At 58.8% G+C, this 14,804-nt stretch overlaps 1 protein-coding gene across 1 annotated transcript; it reads left to right on the top strand.

Moving 5' to 3' along the window:
• The first annotated feature begins 1,784 nt into the window (after window positions 1-1,784).
• RNF207 (ring finger protein 207) lies at window positions 1,785-14,171 on the top strand. The gene is given in 19 exon segments (XM_036255963.1): window positions 1,785-1,999; window positions 3,191-3,323; window positions 4,378-4,522; window positions 4,605-4,686; window positions 4,765-4,840; window positions 4,921-5,046; window positions 5,438-5,484; window positions 5,716-5,788; window positions 5,874-5,942; window positions 6,605-6,673; window positions 6,749-6,849; window positions 7,694-7,880; window positions 8,037-8,222; window positions 8,489-8,540; window positions 8,863-8,980; window positions 12,632-12,712; window positions 13,575-13,588; window positions 13,591-13,666; window positions 13,668-14,171. Coding segments are annotated over 19 exon segments (1,893 nt in total). The 5' UTR covers window positions 1,785-1,808; the 3' UTR covers window positions 13,735-14,171.
• Window positions 14,172-14,804: the final 633 nt, after the last annotated feature.

The following is a 14,804-nucleotide window of genomic DNA, read 5'->3' as shown; positions in this document are numbered from 1 at the left end:
CGTACTTGTTGCTCCCTCTGCTCTGAACTCTCCCTGGAATTTATTATGTCTGATTTCTCCTCATCTTCCTCATCCAGGGCCTCACCCTCTCTGCCCGTGAGTGTCCAGTGTGCCCCCAGCTCCGCCCCTACCCCCATCACATCATTCTGATTATTTTCTTTGGAGCGTGTAACACAGTCTGCCATTATACTTGTTTATTTGTGCACTTGGTTAGCCTTGGCTGCTGTGTTTCCTTCTATGTGTATGGCCCTGACAGATGCTGAATAAATACTGTCCAAACAGAGAAAGGTAGGAACGGATGGATTAAATAAGCCTGAGTATCAGGAGCAATCATCCACCTCCTACTGCCCTTCCACAGGGAAACTAACGCATCATCCATTGATAAAGCACCAGCCTGGTTTTGTACAGCAGCTCTACCACTTACAAGGGTAGCATTTTCTACCTCCCTTGGGTTGTTGTCTCGATTAACAAGTAAAAGAATTTTGAATACTGCTTTGGCCCATAAACATTAGTCATTGTTAGTATTGTCATCATGACTCGGAACACAAATGGAACCAAGGCTAGGGAGGACCCTTAAAAGAACAGGTAGTTTCTGCCTAGAATTCACTTATTTTCTTTCCCCCTGGCAAACTCCTATACATCCTTCAAAACCCAGCTTGAATATTATCTCCTAGTTTTTTTTTCTGATTAGTAAGACTTTATTGAGCACATTCTGTGGGTCAGGCTCTAGGCTTCTTCACTCTTTGCTTTCAAGAAGGGCAAAGACAGGGGCTGTTTTCCCAAAGCTCAGTGTGCAAAGAAGGTAGATAATAACCTAGGGATGAGGGTCACTCTAGAGAAAATCATACTGGGATAAACAAGCGCTCACCAGGCCTAGAATGGCAGAGGGGACCCTGCAGGAAAGGCCTGGAGCCTTTCCCCCACCCTCCTGCCCAATCTCACCCATCTTGGGAACTTCCCTGGTGATGGTGGTGGGGCCTACTTATTTGGAAGCCTAATATGCGCATTTCACTTCAGAAAAGTCTCATCCCATCACTGGGAGACCTGCCCCCCTTTACCCAAGCTCCGAGGCCCTGGGAGGTCAATAACTTGGCCAAGAGTCCCCAACTAGCCAAAGACAGGCCCTGGATTCCAAGCCCTCTCACGCCAGTGAAAGGGTGTCTGTGGAGGGGCATCCGCTGCTTTCTGTCGCCTCCAATTGGCCGCGTTGGAAATGGGGCCGCGCGGACCCACTCCTGTCCAGGCTTAAGTCTGGGAGGTACAGGCCCCTGCGCTCCTGCGGCTGCGTACTCCGGGTTCTGCCTTCCCAGGCCCAGTCTTCTCCGAGCCTCGAACCCTCGTACGGAGCCATCCTTTACAGCCGCGGTGTCCCCCCGCCCCTCCTCCCGTACTGGGGCTGGAGTGGCTGTGGCTGGACCCCGCGGGCAGAACGGCCTTCCGGGCTTTCGCCTGGGGTACGTGGAAGGGGGCACCGCGCCCAAGCAGAGGTGCGGCCCAGCACGGAAGGGGTGTCGCCTGCAGGTCACTCAGAGGACGCCGGGCGGGGAATTCCTGGGGTGGGAGTGAGGGTTGGTGGGAGAGGGGAGGCTGGTCGTTGGGTAGGAAGCGTTGCTGGTCCAGCGGCCTGACCTTCCAGGGCCACCGCGGGGGTGCGGGAGAGGCTGGGAGCGCGGGCACCAGACGGGCCCTTCCCTGCCTCCCTGCCCATTCTCCCTGTGCCCTGCGCTCCAAGGTCAAGCCCCGGGCCCTTGCTGCTCCCGGTTCCGTGACCGCTGGACGCCCTCCGCCGTCCTGCGCTATCCCAGCAGATGTCGGGAGCGATCTTCGCGCCCCCGGAGGGTCCAGGCGTCCTGGACACTGCGAGCGGACACCCGCTCGTGTGCCCGCTGTGCCACGCGCAGTACGAGCGCCCGTGCCTGCTGGACTGCTTCCACTACTTCTGCGCTGGCTGCCTGCGCGGCCGCCTCGCCGACGGCCGCCTCGCCTGCCCGCTGTGCCAGTGAGTGCCCCGAGCTCCCACACACCCCTCCCCAGGAGGGGAGGCTGGCTCGGCCGGCGGGGCCCTGGGCGCACGGTGGGCAAGGCTCTGACTCCCAGCAGAGACCCGGGCCTGGGCGCGGGGTGCGCAAGGCTCTGACTCCGAGCAGAGACCCGGGCCCTGGGCGCACGGTGGGCAAGGCTCTGACTCCCAGCAGAGACCCGGGCCCTGGGCGCACGGTGGGCAAGGCTCTGACTCCCAGCAGAGACCCGGGCCCTGGGCGCGGGGTGCGCACGGCTCTGACTCCCAGCAGAGACCCGGGCTCTGGGCGCGGGGTGCGCATGGCTCTGACTCCCAGCAGAGACCCGGGCTCCGGGCGCGGGGTGCGCAAGGCTCTGACTCCCAGCAGAGACCCGGGCCCTGGGCGCGGGGTGCGCACGGCTCTGACTCCCAGCAGAGACCCGGGTCCTGGGCGCACGGTGGGCACGGCTCTGACTCCCAGCAGAGACCCGGGCCCTGGGCGCGGGGTGGGCAAGGCTCTGACTCCCAGCAGAGACCCGGGCTCTGGGCGCGGGGTGCGCAAGGCTCTGACTCCCAGAAGAGACTGGGAAAGGCCTCACGCAGGCCGAACCTCTCCGCGGGAGAATCACGGCTCCCGCCCATTCTGCAGGTCAGATTCACGGAGGCCAGGGGTTCCTGGCCCAGGGCTCCCACAGAAAGTCAGGGGGCAAGGGAGGGGTAGAACGCATGTCATGTCAGGACTTAATGCTGCTAGAGTACCCTGTCTCAGCACAGCGTCAAGACTCCCAGTAATTCACTTGGGGTCCCTGAAATCTTAGGTCAACCTAACCAGGTGATGCTGGCTCAAGTTCTTAGGGTGTGGCTGTAAATGTCCCTGAAATCTTAGGTCAACCTAACCAGGTGATGCTGGCTCAGGTTCCCAGGGTGTGGCTGTAAATGTCCCCAATGTAATGAGAGGGGCTGGAGGGCAGGCTTCTGCCTTGTCACCCCAGTTCCACAGCCCCCTGATCTCCCAGGATTTGCCCAGGACTGGGTCAGAGTGAGCAATGGCTGAGATATTTATAGCAGACGCCAGCCTGCCGCACCCCACCTCCCACCTTATTTTTAGTTCCAGACTGGAAGGTGGCGGTGGGAACCCGTAGGGAACCGGGGGGAAGGGGCATCTTGATCTTGGCTGCAGCTTCTCCTCAGACACCAGACGGTGGTGAAAGGCCCCAGCGGGCTCCCTCCGGCGGACCGGCTGCTGCAGTTCCTCGTGGACAACTCCAGGGACGGCCTGGAGGTGGTGTGCTGCGCCAACTGTGACCTGGAGTGCAGCGAGCAGGCAGGAGCACCTGGGGGGAGGCCAGGGTGCCGATATTGGCAGTGTAGCCAACATGTCCTCAGAGGATTACCATCAGGGGCTCCTCCAACGTCTCCCTAAGTCACCCTGGATCCCAAGTGTGGACCCCGTTTCACAGGTGGGGAGATTAAGGTTCAGAATGAGTGACTTGAGTGTCAGACAGTGGCATAGGTCAAAGCCAGTCAGTGTGGGAGGAGCTTACTTGTCCCCAACTCAGAGTGGAGTTGAACCTGGCATAGGAAGCAAGGTTCAGTGCCCAGGGCTGGGCCAGCCCCTGAGGCTCACTGCGACCTGGGCAGCGGGGGGCAGCTTCCCACAGCCCCAAGGGAAGTGAGGACAGTGTGCTATTGGGGAAGAGGGACCCTGCCCCTAAGTCTTAGGAAAAAAATGAATAAATAAACCAAGGAGCTGCGGCAGGCTTCAGGCCAGGCTCTGAAGGGCACATGAGACTGCCCTGTGGAGGCTGGATGGGTAGGTCTGATTCCGGGAGGATGGCCCTACAGGAGCTGGGAGGGGGCTGCAGGGCAAGTGCTAGGACATGTGTGACCCAGTAGCACAGAGAGGACCAGCCAGAGAGCAGGGGAGGAAATGGCCTTGAATGCCAAGGAGAACACTTTTGTTTCGGTCAGTGCCATGGCTGCAGCCCATGCCGGGCACTGTCAGCCCTGGGTTTGGCCTGGGGAGGGGAACCTCACTCCCTTTCCCCTCCCAGCCAAACTTGGCCTCCAAGGCAGGGCTCGAAATGTTTACACACACACACACACAATTTTTGTTGTAGGTAAAACGTTTTGCAAATGTGGTTTCTGCCCTCCCCACCCCCCAACTCCATGTAACCGCCTCTTCGAGGGTTCTCATCTGTAAAGTGGGTGTATTAGAGCGTTGTCGGGGTTACACCAAAGGGCTGCACTGGGAGGAGCGCCTGCCCCAGGCGGGGCCTGGCACGCTCGGTGACGCGCAGGGACTGCCGTCCGCCTGGGCGGTGGTCTGGCTCAGGCTCCCGGCCGGTGGGCGGGCTGAGACTGAGCTGGGCCCGCAGGACGCTGAGACCACGTACTTCTGCAACACGTGCGGGCAGCCGCTGTGCGCGCGCTGCCGCGACGAGACGCACCGGGCACGCATGTTCGCGCGCCACGACATCGTGGCCCTGGGCCAGCGCAGCCGCGACGTGCTCCAAAAGTGCAGTGAGTGCGGCGTGGGAGGGGACGCGGCGAGAGAGGGCACAGGGCGGGCACTGCCCCGCCCTCACCGCCGGCCGTTCCGCAGCGCTGCACGCCGAGCCCTACATCATGTTCTCCACCGATAAGAAGTCGCTGCTGTGCATTCGCTGCTTCCGGGACATGCAGGGGTGGGTAGAGGGAGCGGGAGGCGAGGGCACCGGGAGGAGCGGGGCTCTGAGCCGGGCTCACCCGCGGCGTCCCCGCAGGGAGAGCCGAGCCCACTGCGTGGACCTGGAGTCGGCCTACGTGCAGGGCTGTGAGCGGCTGGAGCAGGCGGTGCTGGTGAGCGCGGGGTGCCCTGTGCGCTGGCCGGACCCGGCTGGGGACGCGCGCGCGCACGAGGCTGAGCCGTCTGTCCCCAGGCCGTGAAGGCCCTACAGACGGCCACGCGGGAGGCCATCGCGCTGCTGCAAGCAATGGTGGAGGAGGTGCGGCGCAGCGCGGCGGAGGAGGAGGCCGCCATCCACTCCCTGTTCGGCAGCATGCAGGTGCGGGGTAGGGAGGACCGACAGCCACTGGTTGAGCATCCTCATCAGCCATGACCCCGGTGCCCACGACATCGGGCGACCCCCGGAGCTTTTGTGGAGTTCCCAGGGTAGCAGGGCAGCAGGCATTGAGCTGCTCTCCAGGAGTTCATACAGCTGCCAGGACAGCTGGTGGGGGATGGTCAGGGAGAGTTTCCCCCAGCAGGTGCCATTTAAGGTGAGGGCCCTGGGGCTCTCAGGCAGTGGGATGCCACCGGAGGGCCTCTGGCTCAGTGGTGGGGCTGGCAGGTTGGAGAGGGCCAGCCTGGAGTGTGTGGCTCCGGCCCAGGGGGTGGAGAGTGCTGGGAGGTGGCAGGGCTGGTATGCCCAGCCAGCAGCAGCCTGTCCCTCCCAGGACAAACTGGCAGAAAGAAAAGAGTTGCTGCTGCAGGCGGTGCAGAGGTGAGTGGTCTGGGGTCTCCCCGCTGCCCCTTGGCCTCCATACACCTGGCTCACAGCCCGGCCTGGGCAGGCCTTGCCCCGCCCTGGGGAGCGAAACATCCAGGTATCCGCCCAGTGAAGAGGGCAGGTGGTGCAGGGCAGAGGGAGGGTGGCACAAAGCTGGTGGGGTGCTGGCCCCTTGTGAGTAGGGAGCCCTCCCCTTGAAGATGAGGCTGCCTGCCCCTCCCCCAGCCAGTATGAAGAGAAGGACAAGGCCTTCAAGGAGCAGCTCTCCCACTTGGCCACTCTGCTGCCCACCCTGCAGGTAAAGGGATCTGGGGGTGCGGGGCTGGGCACCCCTGCACAGAGGCCCCCTCCAAGGCCAGGACTGAGCAGTGTCTCCCCTGCAGGTTCATCTGGTCATCTGCTCCTCCTTCCTCAGCCTGGCCAACAAGGCTGAGTTCCTGGACCTGGGCTACGTGAGTCCACCTCCCCCTGCTCCTGTGGCATCTCCCCTCCCCCACTGGGAGCCCACCCAGCGCATGCGCACCGGAGACTGCCATGTCAGGGTTTGTCAGCCTGTCAGCTGGAGGCTGGACCAGGGGTTCTCTGAGCTTACCTTCTCCCACGCACCATTATCTACATGCGGGTTAGCCACTTTTACTTATTTTTAAAATGTTTTTATTGATTTTTTAGAGAGAGAGGAAGGGGGAGAGAGAGAAACATCAATGTGAGAGAGATACATTGATTGGCTACCTCCTGCATGCCCCCTGCTGGGGATCAAGTCCACAACCGGGGCATGTGCCCTGACCGGAATTGGGACCCTCAGTCCATGGGAGGAGGTGCAATCCACGGGAGGAGGTGCAATCCACAAGGCCACACCCACCGGGCACCAGTTAGCCCTCTTTAAAGGGAGAGCAAAGCCTGGAAGGGAGCATAAGCCACGACTCCCCCAAGTGCAGTGTCTACAGGAGTCCTTTCCTGTGGGTTTTGGGGCAGGGTGATGAGTGGGTTCCCAGCCAGGCTCAGGGAAGAGTTGGAAATGCCAAGGACAGACTTGCCCTTGAGGCCTCCCCATGGCTAGCATCCCACCCGCTAAACACGCAGCGTGAGCAGCGCCTCCCCACCCCCCACCTCGCAGGAGCTGATGGAGAGGCTGCAGAGCATCGCCACGCGGCCGCATCGCCTCCGGCCGGCACAGAGCAGCAAGGTGCGCGGGCCCCGGTGAGCCTGGGCCGGGCTGGGGCCGCGGGTCCTGGGGCTCACGACCTGTCTCCCCGTCCAGATCGTCAGCGACCACCGGGCGGAGTTCGCGCGCTGCCTGGAGCCGCTGCTGCTGCCGCAGGGGCCGCGCCGGGCGGCGGGTGCTGGAGGCGGCACCAGCACGTGAGCAACAAGGTCCCCATCTGGGTGCGGCGCCCCAGAGGCCCGACAGGCTGAGCGCTGCCCTTCCCAGCTCGCTGCGCCCCGTGCCTGCCTGCCGCGCCAGCGGAGAATGAGGGTGCCATCTGGGAAGCAACCTGCAGGGGCGCCCGGATCCCAAGCTGAGCCTGGTCAGGGGAGGACCGGGACTCCCCCCAGCCATATTGCAGCCTGGCTCCCGGCCGGGGTGCCTGGGCACCGAATGGATGGGGCAATTTAGGGCGGAGCCTGACACCCTGAGCCTGAGTCCCGGAAGGAGTTAGGAGCAGTGCATGGGGGCGGGGCCTGTGTGTGAGCGCTCATAGCATTTACTCAGCACTAGCCCTGACCTCCTCCTTGCAGGCTCTTCCCTACCATTGACATCACCCTGGAGGGTTTAAAAAATACCCTGTTGACGCCCTGGCCAGTTTGGCTCAGCGGTTGGAGCATCGGCCTGTGGTCCGGAGAGACCCAGGTTCGGTTCCCGCTAAGGGCACGTACCTCGGTTGCAGTTTGTCCCCGACCCTGGTTGGGTTGTGTGGGTGGCAGCCACTCGATGTCTCCCTTTCACATCGATGTTTCTCTCTCTCTCCCCCTCCCACTCTATCTGAACAACAAAAAAGGAAAAATGCCCTCGGGTGAGGGGGAAAAAGTGCCCTGTTGATGCCATTGGTCTTCATTGTGGTCTTCCACCAGTCTTCGGGAGCTCCCAGGGTGGTTCTGGGGTGCAGTCTGGGGTGAGGAGGCTGAGAGGCACTGGGAAGCTGGGGGAGGGGAAGGCCGCCCCACCCCCACACCCCATCTGCTTCCACACTGGTTTTGTCCCCAGGTTAGCAGGGGTCCCAGGCCCCAAGGTGCTGGTGGTGCCCAGCTGCCCTTCCCCAGTAGGGAAGATGTTGGGGTCACCGGTCCAAAGGCCCACGCTGCATCGGTCCATCAGCACCAAGGTGCTGCTGGCAGAGGGCGAGGACACGCCCTTCGTGGAGCACTGCCGCCGCTATGAGGACTCCTACCGGGTGAGGGGGCCGCGGGGCCCTGCGGGCTGCGGAGGGCCTCGCCCCTTTCGCACCAAGGCCCGGTGGCCACGTCTAGTCCTGGACACCCTGGCCAGCGCTGCCCTGAGGCTCTGCCAGGGACATGCGCGGGAACCACAGGCCTGGTCTCTCGCACAGGTCCTGCAGGCGGAGATGCAGAGCCTGAAGGACCAGGTCCAGGAGCTGCACCGGGACCTAACCAAACACCACTCGCTCATCAAGGCTGAGATCATGGGAGACATTCTGCACAAGTCCCAGCAGGTGGACGCACAGATCAACTCGGAGTATGCTTCCGTGGAGGGCATGAGAGCAGTCTTCCAGGAGGTAGCCCCTTCCAAGGACCTAACTCCCCTACAGCCCACCTGTCAGCATACACATGGCTACCCCAACACGGGAAGGGAAGAAAGAGGACATTGGCGGTGCCCCATGAGACCCGGTGTGGCAGGCTCTGGAACCTGGGCCTTTGCCGCCTGGAACCACACGAACTGGCTGGGGTGCCACATGGCTCCAAGTAGCTAGAGGATAAAAATGCCACCAATAGAAATTCCAACTCACCCCACATTCGGTGTCCAACTGACTTTCTCTTTCAGATGTGGGCGGAATCCTACCAGCGGGTGGCCAACGAGCAGGAGATTTATGAAGGTCTCAGGCAGCCATGCTGGGTGCACACCTGTCCTGGAGCTAACCCACGTGCCAGTAGGGGCAGGAAGGCAGTACCACTAACCAGACACAAACATCCCCATGCTCTTCCCCTTTGCCCTTGACTTTGCCTCAGCTGCTAACTGGCCCCAAAACGATGCATCTGAGGTCACGATTCAGTGAGTAGAATGCCCTCACATGTCTTACCTCACTTTTTAATCAAAGAGATACCTATGGAAGTGGTTGGGATATTTCTATGATGTGAGGCTGGAGAATAAGAATCTAAAACCAATAAGACCCAACGCTCTGGCCTTGGCCCCCACAGCCCAGCTCTATGACCTTCTCCAGCTGAAGCAGGAGAATGCCTACCTGACCACCATCACCAAGCAGATCACACCCTACATCCGCTCAATCGCCAAGGTGAAGGAGCGGCTGGAGCCCAGGTGAGACCAGGGGGTGTCCCCAGGGGAGCCAAGACACTTCAGAATGGGCGTGGAAAGCCGCTGCACACTGGCAATAGCCCCTTTCAGAAGTCAGTGGGCCAAGTCATGAGGGTGTAATTGGGGCACCTGGGTGAACCAGGTGCTGGACATGTGCAAAGACACAGAATGAGGGGCTACTCTGAGCTTCTGCTCCTAGGCCCACAGTCGCCCACCTCTAGCCCTCAGGAGTTGGTCAAAGCAGAAGACACTTCTTGGGGGTGTCATGGAGGTCTTCAGCCAAACCAGGCAGCAGAACATGGAGGAGAGGGCAGAACTTCCTCTGTGCATGGTCAAATCTAGATAAGAACTTGCACCACGCTCTCAGCACCATACGTGGGCTTTAAAAGGTGTTACAGTTGCAGAGGGATCTTGGTAGCAGGTCCTCAATGTGCCCATCTCTTAAGTCACTCAGGCCCAACATAGGCCGGTTGTTCTACATCTGGTGCACAGAGGTCAGCTTGGGCTCTCCCTCCGTCACCCTCCAGGGGACTCCATTTGCCTCATTCCTGTCCGATCTCCTGTTTCCTATATCCCATTTGCCCGTTTCATGCTTAGATGGAGCCCATACCCAGTGGCTCCTTGAAAAAGGGGGCACAGAAGGTATATGTTTTGGACAGCACAAGTCTAAAATGTCTAGTTTGCCTTCACACTTGACGGATAGTTTTGCTGGGTATCGAATTCTAGATTGAAATTCTAGACTGGAGAGGACTCTCCCTTGAAGGCATTACTCTGTTGTCCTCTAACTTTCAAGGCTGTCTTTGAGAATTTTGAAGGCATTCTGATTCCTAATCCTTGTAATAATGTGACCTACTGATTCTCCTTAGGAGCTGTGGAACCTTCTCTGCTTCCAAGGTTCTGAAATTTCACATTGATGAGGGCCGATTCCCATCCACTAGGTTGAGTACTGATGAGTTCTTTCAACCTGGAAATTCATGTCCTTCAGTTTGGGCGTATTTCCTTTTGGACTTGTTAATTGATTTCTCCACGTTTTCTTTCTGGAATTCTCACTCTCGGATATCAGCCCTCTGATCTACCTTCCCTTTTTGGTACCATTTTCCATTTCTTTTTGCTGTACTTTCTGGAGATTTCCTCACTTATCTTCCAACTGGTCATTTAGTTCTTCATTTCTGAAAAAAAAAAAAATTCCTAGAGCTCTTACCTGACTATTCTTTTTTTTTTTTATCCTCACTGGAGGACATTTTTGCATTTATCTTCAGATAGAGCAGGAGGGAGAGAAACATCGATGTGAGAGAGAGACATATTAAGTGGCTGTCACCCACACAACCCCAACCGGGGCCGGGTACAAACTGCAACCGAGGTACGTGCCCTTAGTGGGAACTGAACCCGGGACCCTCTGGTTCACAGGCTGACGCTCTAACGCTGAGCCAAACCAGCCAGGGCCTGACTGTTCATTTTACACAGCATTCTGTTGTTTCATAGACACGGTCTCTTACCTCTCTGAGGCCGATAGGTATGGGTTTACTTTTTGTTTTGTTGTTTGTTAAGTTTCCTCCAAGTTACCTGTTGTTTGTTTGGGTTTCTCTCTTCCATGTTAAAGTCTTTTCTCAGAGGTCAGGACATCTTTGAGGGTCTGCTCATGTCAGGATGGGGGGCAGACCAGAAGCTCTGAGCACACGGGTGGTGCTTCACTCTGGGGCTCCGGGTGGCCAGGGTTTTGTGTTGCTTTGTTTTCTTGAAGGCACCAAGGTCAGTTTTAGGTCTCTTCCCAGTTCCTTCCTGGAAGGTCACTGTCTGGAGCTCCTGTGTTCACCCTGGTCTCTGTCGTTCCCATCTGAGGGCTGTACCTTCTCAGAGACTAATCCTTCAGACGCCTGTGGGCGGCTGCTTGGTGTGGGGATCTTGGCCATCACCGTCCACCCTGTTGCTGCCCATTCTGGGGCCCCCTGAGCAGTCTGTAGTGTGAAAGGTGGGGCCTCAGCGTGGCCTGCTGTGCACTCTGAATGCAGGTGTCTCAAGTCCACTCAGTTAGTTCCCACGGTCTGCATGCTCTCCAGCTTCCAAAGCCGTGGTGGTACCCGTTCCTGCTCTCAACCTGGACACTTTCTCTTTCTCCCTCTTGTTGTTTTGGTCCCTTTATGAGAGTTGTAGTGAGTTTGGAGAGGAAGGAAAATCAGAGTGTACGTGTGCAATCTCCGTGCTAGTCCAGAACCACCAAGTCACCTGGTGACGATTTGAGGTTAAACTCATCGTACCTTTTGTACCATTGTGATCGAATCCCTGCCCACCCAGGACGAGCTGCAGTGTTTCCTCCTAAGCTGACATTCAAAGTAGTTAGTTTATTCCAGATACTGTGTGATTCCATCGATAAAACCTCAGAACCAGGCAGAACCAGCCTCTACCGTGGACAGTTGAGATGGCGACTCTTCTGGGGCGGGAAGCGGGGGTATCTGGGTGGAGGTGATGTTCTGGGTGCTGTCTACCCAGCTTGTTCACACTGTGAGTGTGCGCCAAGCCACACTGTGGCGTTCGCACACTTTCCCTTCTGGTGCGCTGCGTCCGTGCACACTGGTTCTCGGGAGCCGCTCCTGCCTGCCAGCAGAGGGCCACTCGTGGGCAGAGCGGCTGCCAGGAGGTAGTGTCTCAGGGCAGGACAGCAAAGGGGAGGGAACTCAGGCTGCAGCCAAGCTCCTAAAGGTTTGGGGTGAGGAGGGAAGCTGTCACACAGCCAGCGCCGTTTTTGTAATTCTCACCCGAGGATATTTTTCTATTTATTGTCAGATAGAGTGGGAGGGGGAGAGAGAGAGAAACATCGATGAGAGAGACACATCGACTGGTTGCCTCCCGCACAACCCCGACCAGGGCCAGGGACTGAACCACAACCAAGGTACGTGCCCTTGTCCGGAATCAAACCTGAGACTCTTTGGTCCCCAGGCTGAGGCTCTAACTGCTGAGCCAGACCAGCCCGGGCACGAGTGATCTTTCTAAAGCCTATGCTTCCCGCCCGGCCGGCGCGGCTCAGTGGCTGAGTGTCAACCCTGCACCAAGAGGTCACTGGTTTGATTGCTGGTCGGGGCACATGCCCGGGGCATGGGCTCGATCCCCAGCAGAGGGCGTGCAGGAGACAGCCAATAGATGTTTCTCTCTCATCAACCTTTCTATCTCTCTCTCCAAAAAATCAATAAAAATGTATTTAAAAATAAATAAACAAAGCCTGTAGTTCCCATCACACCGGGCCTGACAGTCCACCTCTGCCCGCATCGGCCCCTCCCCACACGCCAGCCACATGACCTTTCAGTTCCCCAAAGACCTAGACCGGCTTGCGCCTCCCGCCCCTGCCTGGAGTCTTCTGGCTGCGGACAGAGTCACGGATGCTCGCCGTCGGGTCGGCTTGAGTGTCCACAGAGACTGTCAAGCCCGCGATTTGAAGCCGGCCTATGTCCACTGCCCCTCCCCTCCAGCTGCCCCTTCCCCCACCTGGCATCTCCCTGACCGGAACGGGGCCCCATGAGCAGGGCCACCCGCTCCCACAGCCCTGCCCGCAGAGATACTTGAGGACCAAAGCCCCAGGCTTGGAGTGGTCACTCGAGTTTGGTTTTTGTGCAAAGAGCTGGCTCTGTGCCTTCAGGTTCCCGGTCTGCATCCTCCACACAGGTTCCAGGCACCCGTGGACGAAGAGTCAGAGCAGCCACGGGACACGTGTGAGGGCAGCACGGACGACGAGGCCCAGGCCAGGTAAAGGTGCTTCCACCCTGGGCGGGCAGACGGCTCATCCCAGAGACGAAGACAGACCCTGGGTTTTCCTCCCCCCTCGGTCCCCTCCCTCTATGGCCTTAGCGGGTAAAGCACGAGTCGGAGAGGTTTGTAGTCTGGACGGTGACTCCAGTGACTCCTAGATGACAGATGTGACTTTGATAGACGTGGCCCACATTTTCTCACCGTCCATGCGTGGTGGCTGCCTGCACCCCGACCCCACCGAGAGCTGCCAGCACTCACTGCAGGCAGCTCAAATTCACCCCAGTGAGCACCTCTGCCGAGAGCACTGAGCCAGGGTTTGCAAATACTGCCAGAGGGACAACACCGGCACAGCGGGGCTCCCGGTGAAATGTGCTGGGCAGGGGCAGAGAGTGGGGCTGCAGATCAGAGCTGTAGCCCTGGCTGGTTTGGCTCAGTGGTTGGAGCGTCAGCCTGCGGACCAGAGAGTCCCGGGTTCGGTTCCTGGTGGGGCACATACCAAAAAAAACCCAAAAAAACCAATAGAGCGGTTAGACCCAGAGGTCTGCTGCTGTGCTTGGTGACAAGGCATGCCCCCTCCCCGGCCCCGCCAGACACCAGGCTTAGCTCTGGGGCTCCAGGGCAGTGTCAGCTCTATGCTCCTGCTGAGATGCCGGAACTGATATTTGGACAACAGTCATCAGAAGTGACATAGTCCTTTAGGAGGCCCTCTGGTTCTGGCTCTGATGGCGTGGTCGCCCGGTGCCTTCCGGAAAGGCCTCCTGTTCCAAAGGCCTGGGCCCGAGTGGGTTTCAGTGCTGGGCACAGGGACACGGGGTAGCGAGTGTCCCAGACTACAGCTCACGTTCAGGTGTTCCTTTAGGAGTGACCCTGGGTCACGGACAAGAGAGAGAAGACCTCAGAGCCGAGAGGAAACAGCCGGACCCTGAGCAGCCTCACGGAAGAGCCTCCACTGAGATCCTCACAGACCCAAACTGAAAAACGGGGGTGACGTCTCCCCACGGAGGGAGCACCCCACTTAGCCACTGGGCCTGTCACCGCAAGCCCGGGGGCCTACAAAAAGGTCCTTCCCATCCCGATATTTGTAAAGGGTCGGAGGTGGTTGCTTCTCAGCAGTAGAACCAAGAAACTCCCACCGTTCCTGGTGCCGGATTCTCTGGCCTGGGCCACACTTCGCTTTTCCTGTTTACACAGCACTAAGTCTTGCTTCTCATCAGGACGCCAGGGGACGCGTCCCAGTCCACGGGGATGTTAAACAGGGGAGCACCCAGCCTCAAGCCCCTCACTGGTCCAGCTTCTCCCCGGTGCCTGTGCACGGCCCCGTGCCAGGGGTACCTGCGGGCCTGTGCGGACGTGCTCTGAACCTAGGTAATAAGTCTCCGTCCTCGAAGGAATCCAGTCTCTCCTGAGTCGCAGCCCCACTGTTGACGGGCGCCACTGGAGGGTTCCACCCAGTAACCTGAGCACTGCGCAGCAAAGGGAGAAAACCCATGCCCCGGCGTGTCTCCCTCCTGGCAAGGGCTGGGCTCCCAGCAGCACCGTGCCCCGCAGGATGTCCCCATCACAACCCTCCGCCCCCTTTCCGGGCTGCCAGCCTGGCCCTGTGCTTACCTTCTGTTGGTTCTCAAAGCAGATACCGCAGCGACTTTTCTCCAGCAGCTTCCCAGCTACACAGAGCCCTTTCTCCAAGTGCAATGTTATGCTTTTTTTTTTTAATCCTCACCTGAGGACATTTTTGCATTCATCTTCAGATACAGCGGAAGACACAGAGAGAAACATTGATGTGAGAGAGACACATCTACTGGTTGCCATCCACACGCCCCCAACCAGGGCGGGGACAAATTGTCATCGAGGTACGTGCCCTTAGCAAGAACCAAACCCGGGCCTCTCTGGTTTGCGGACCAACGCTCTAAGCGCTGAGCCAAACTGGCCAGGGCATGTTATGCTTTTTAAAAAGGAAAATTAACCTACGTGACCTCACATTTAAAATGATGCCGGGGAGTCACATTTTACGCAAATATCCACCTTGATTCAGTGGTTCGAGCAGCAAATGGCTTCTCTGCGCTGGGCTGGCTCACATGTCAATCCGTTA

Source organism: Molossus molossus, unplaced genomic scaffold (genome assembly GCF_014108415.1).
Source record: "Molossus molossus isolate mMolMol1 unplaced genomic scaffold, mMolMol1.p scaffold_m16_p_12, whole genome shotgun sequence".
NCBI lineage: Eukaryota > Metazoa > Chordata > Mammalia > Chiroptera > Molossidae > Molossus > Molossus molossus.
This window is presented reverse-complemented; position numbering and strand designations above follow the sequence as displayed.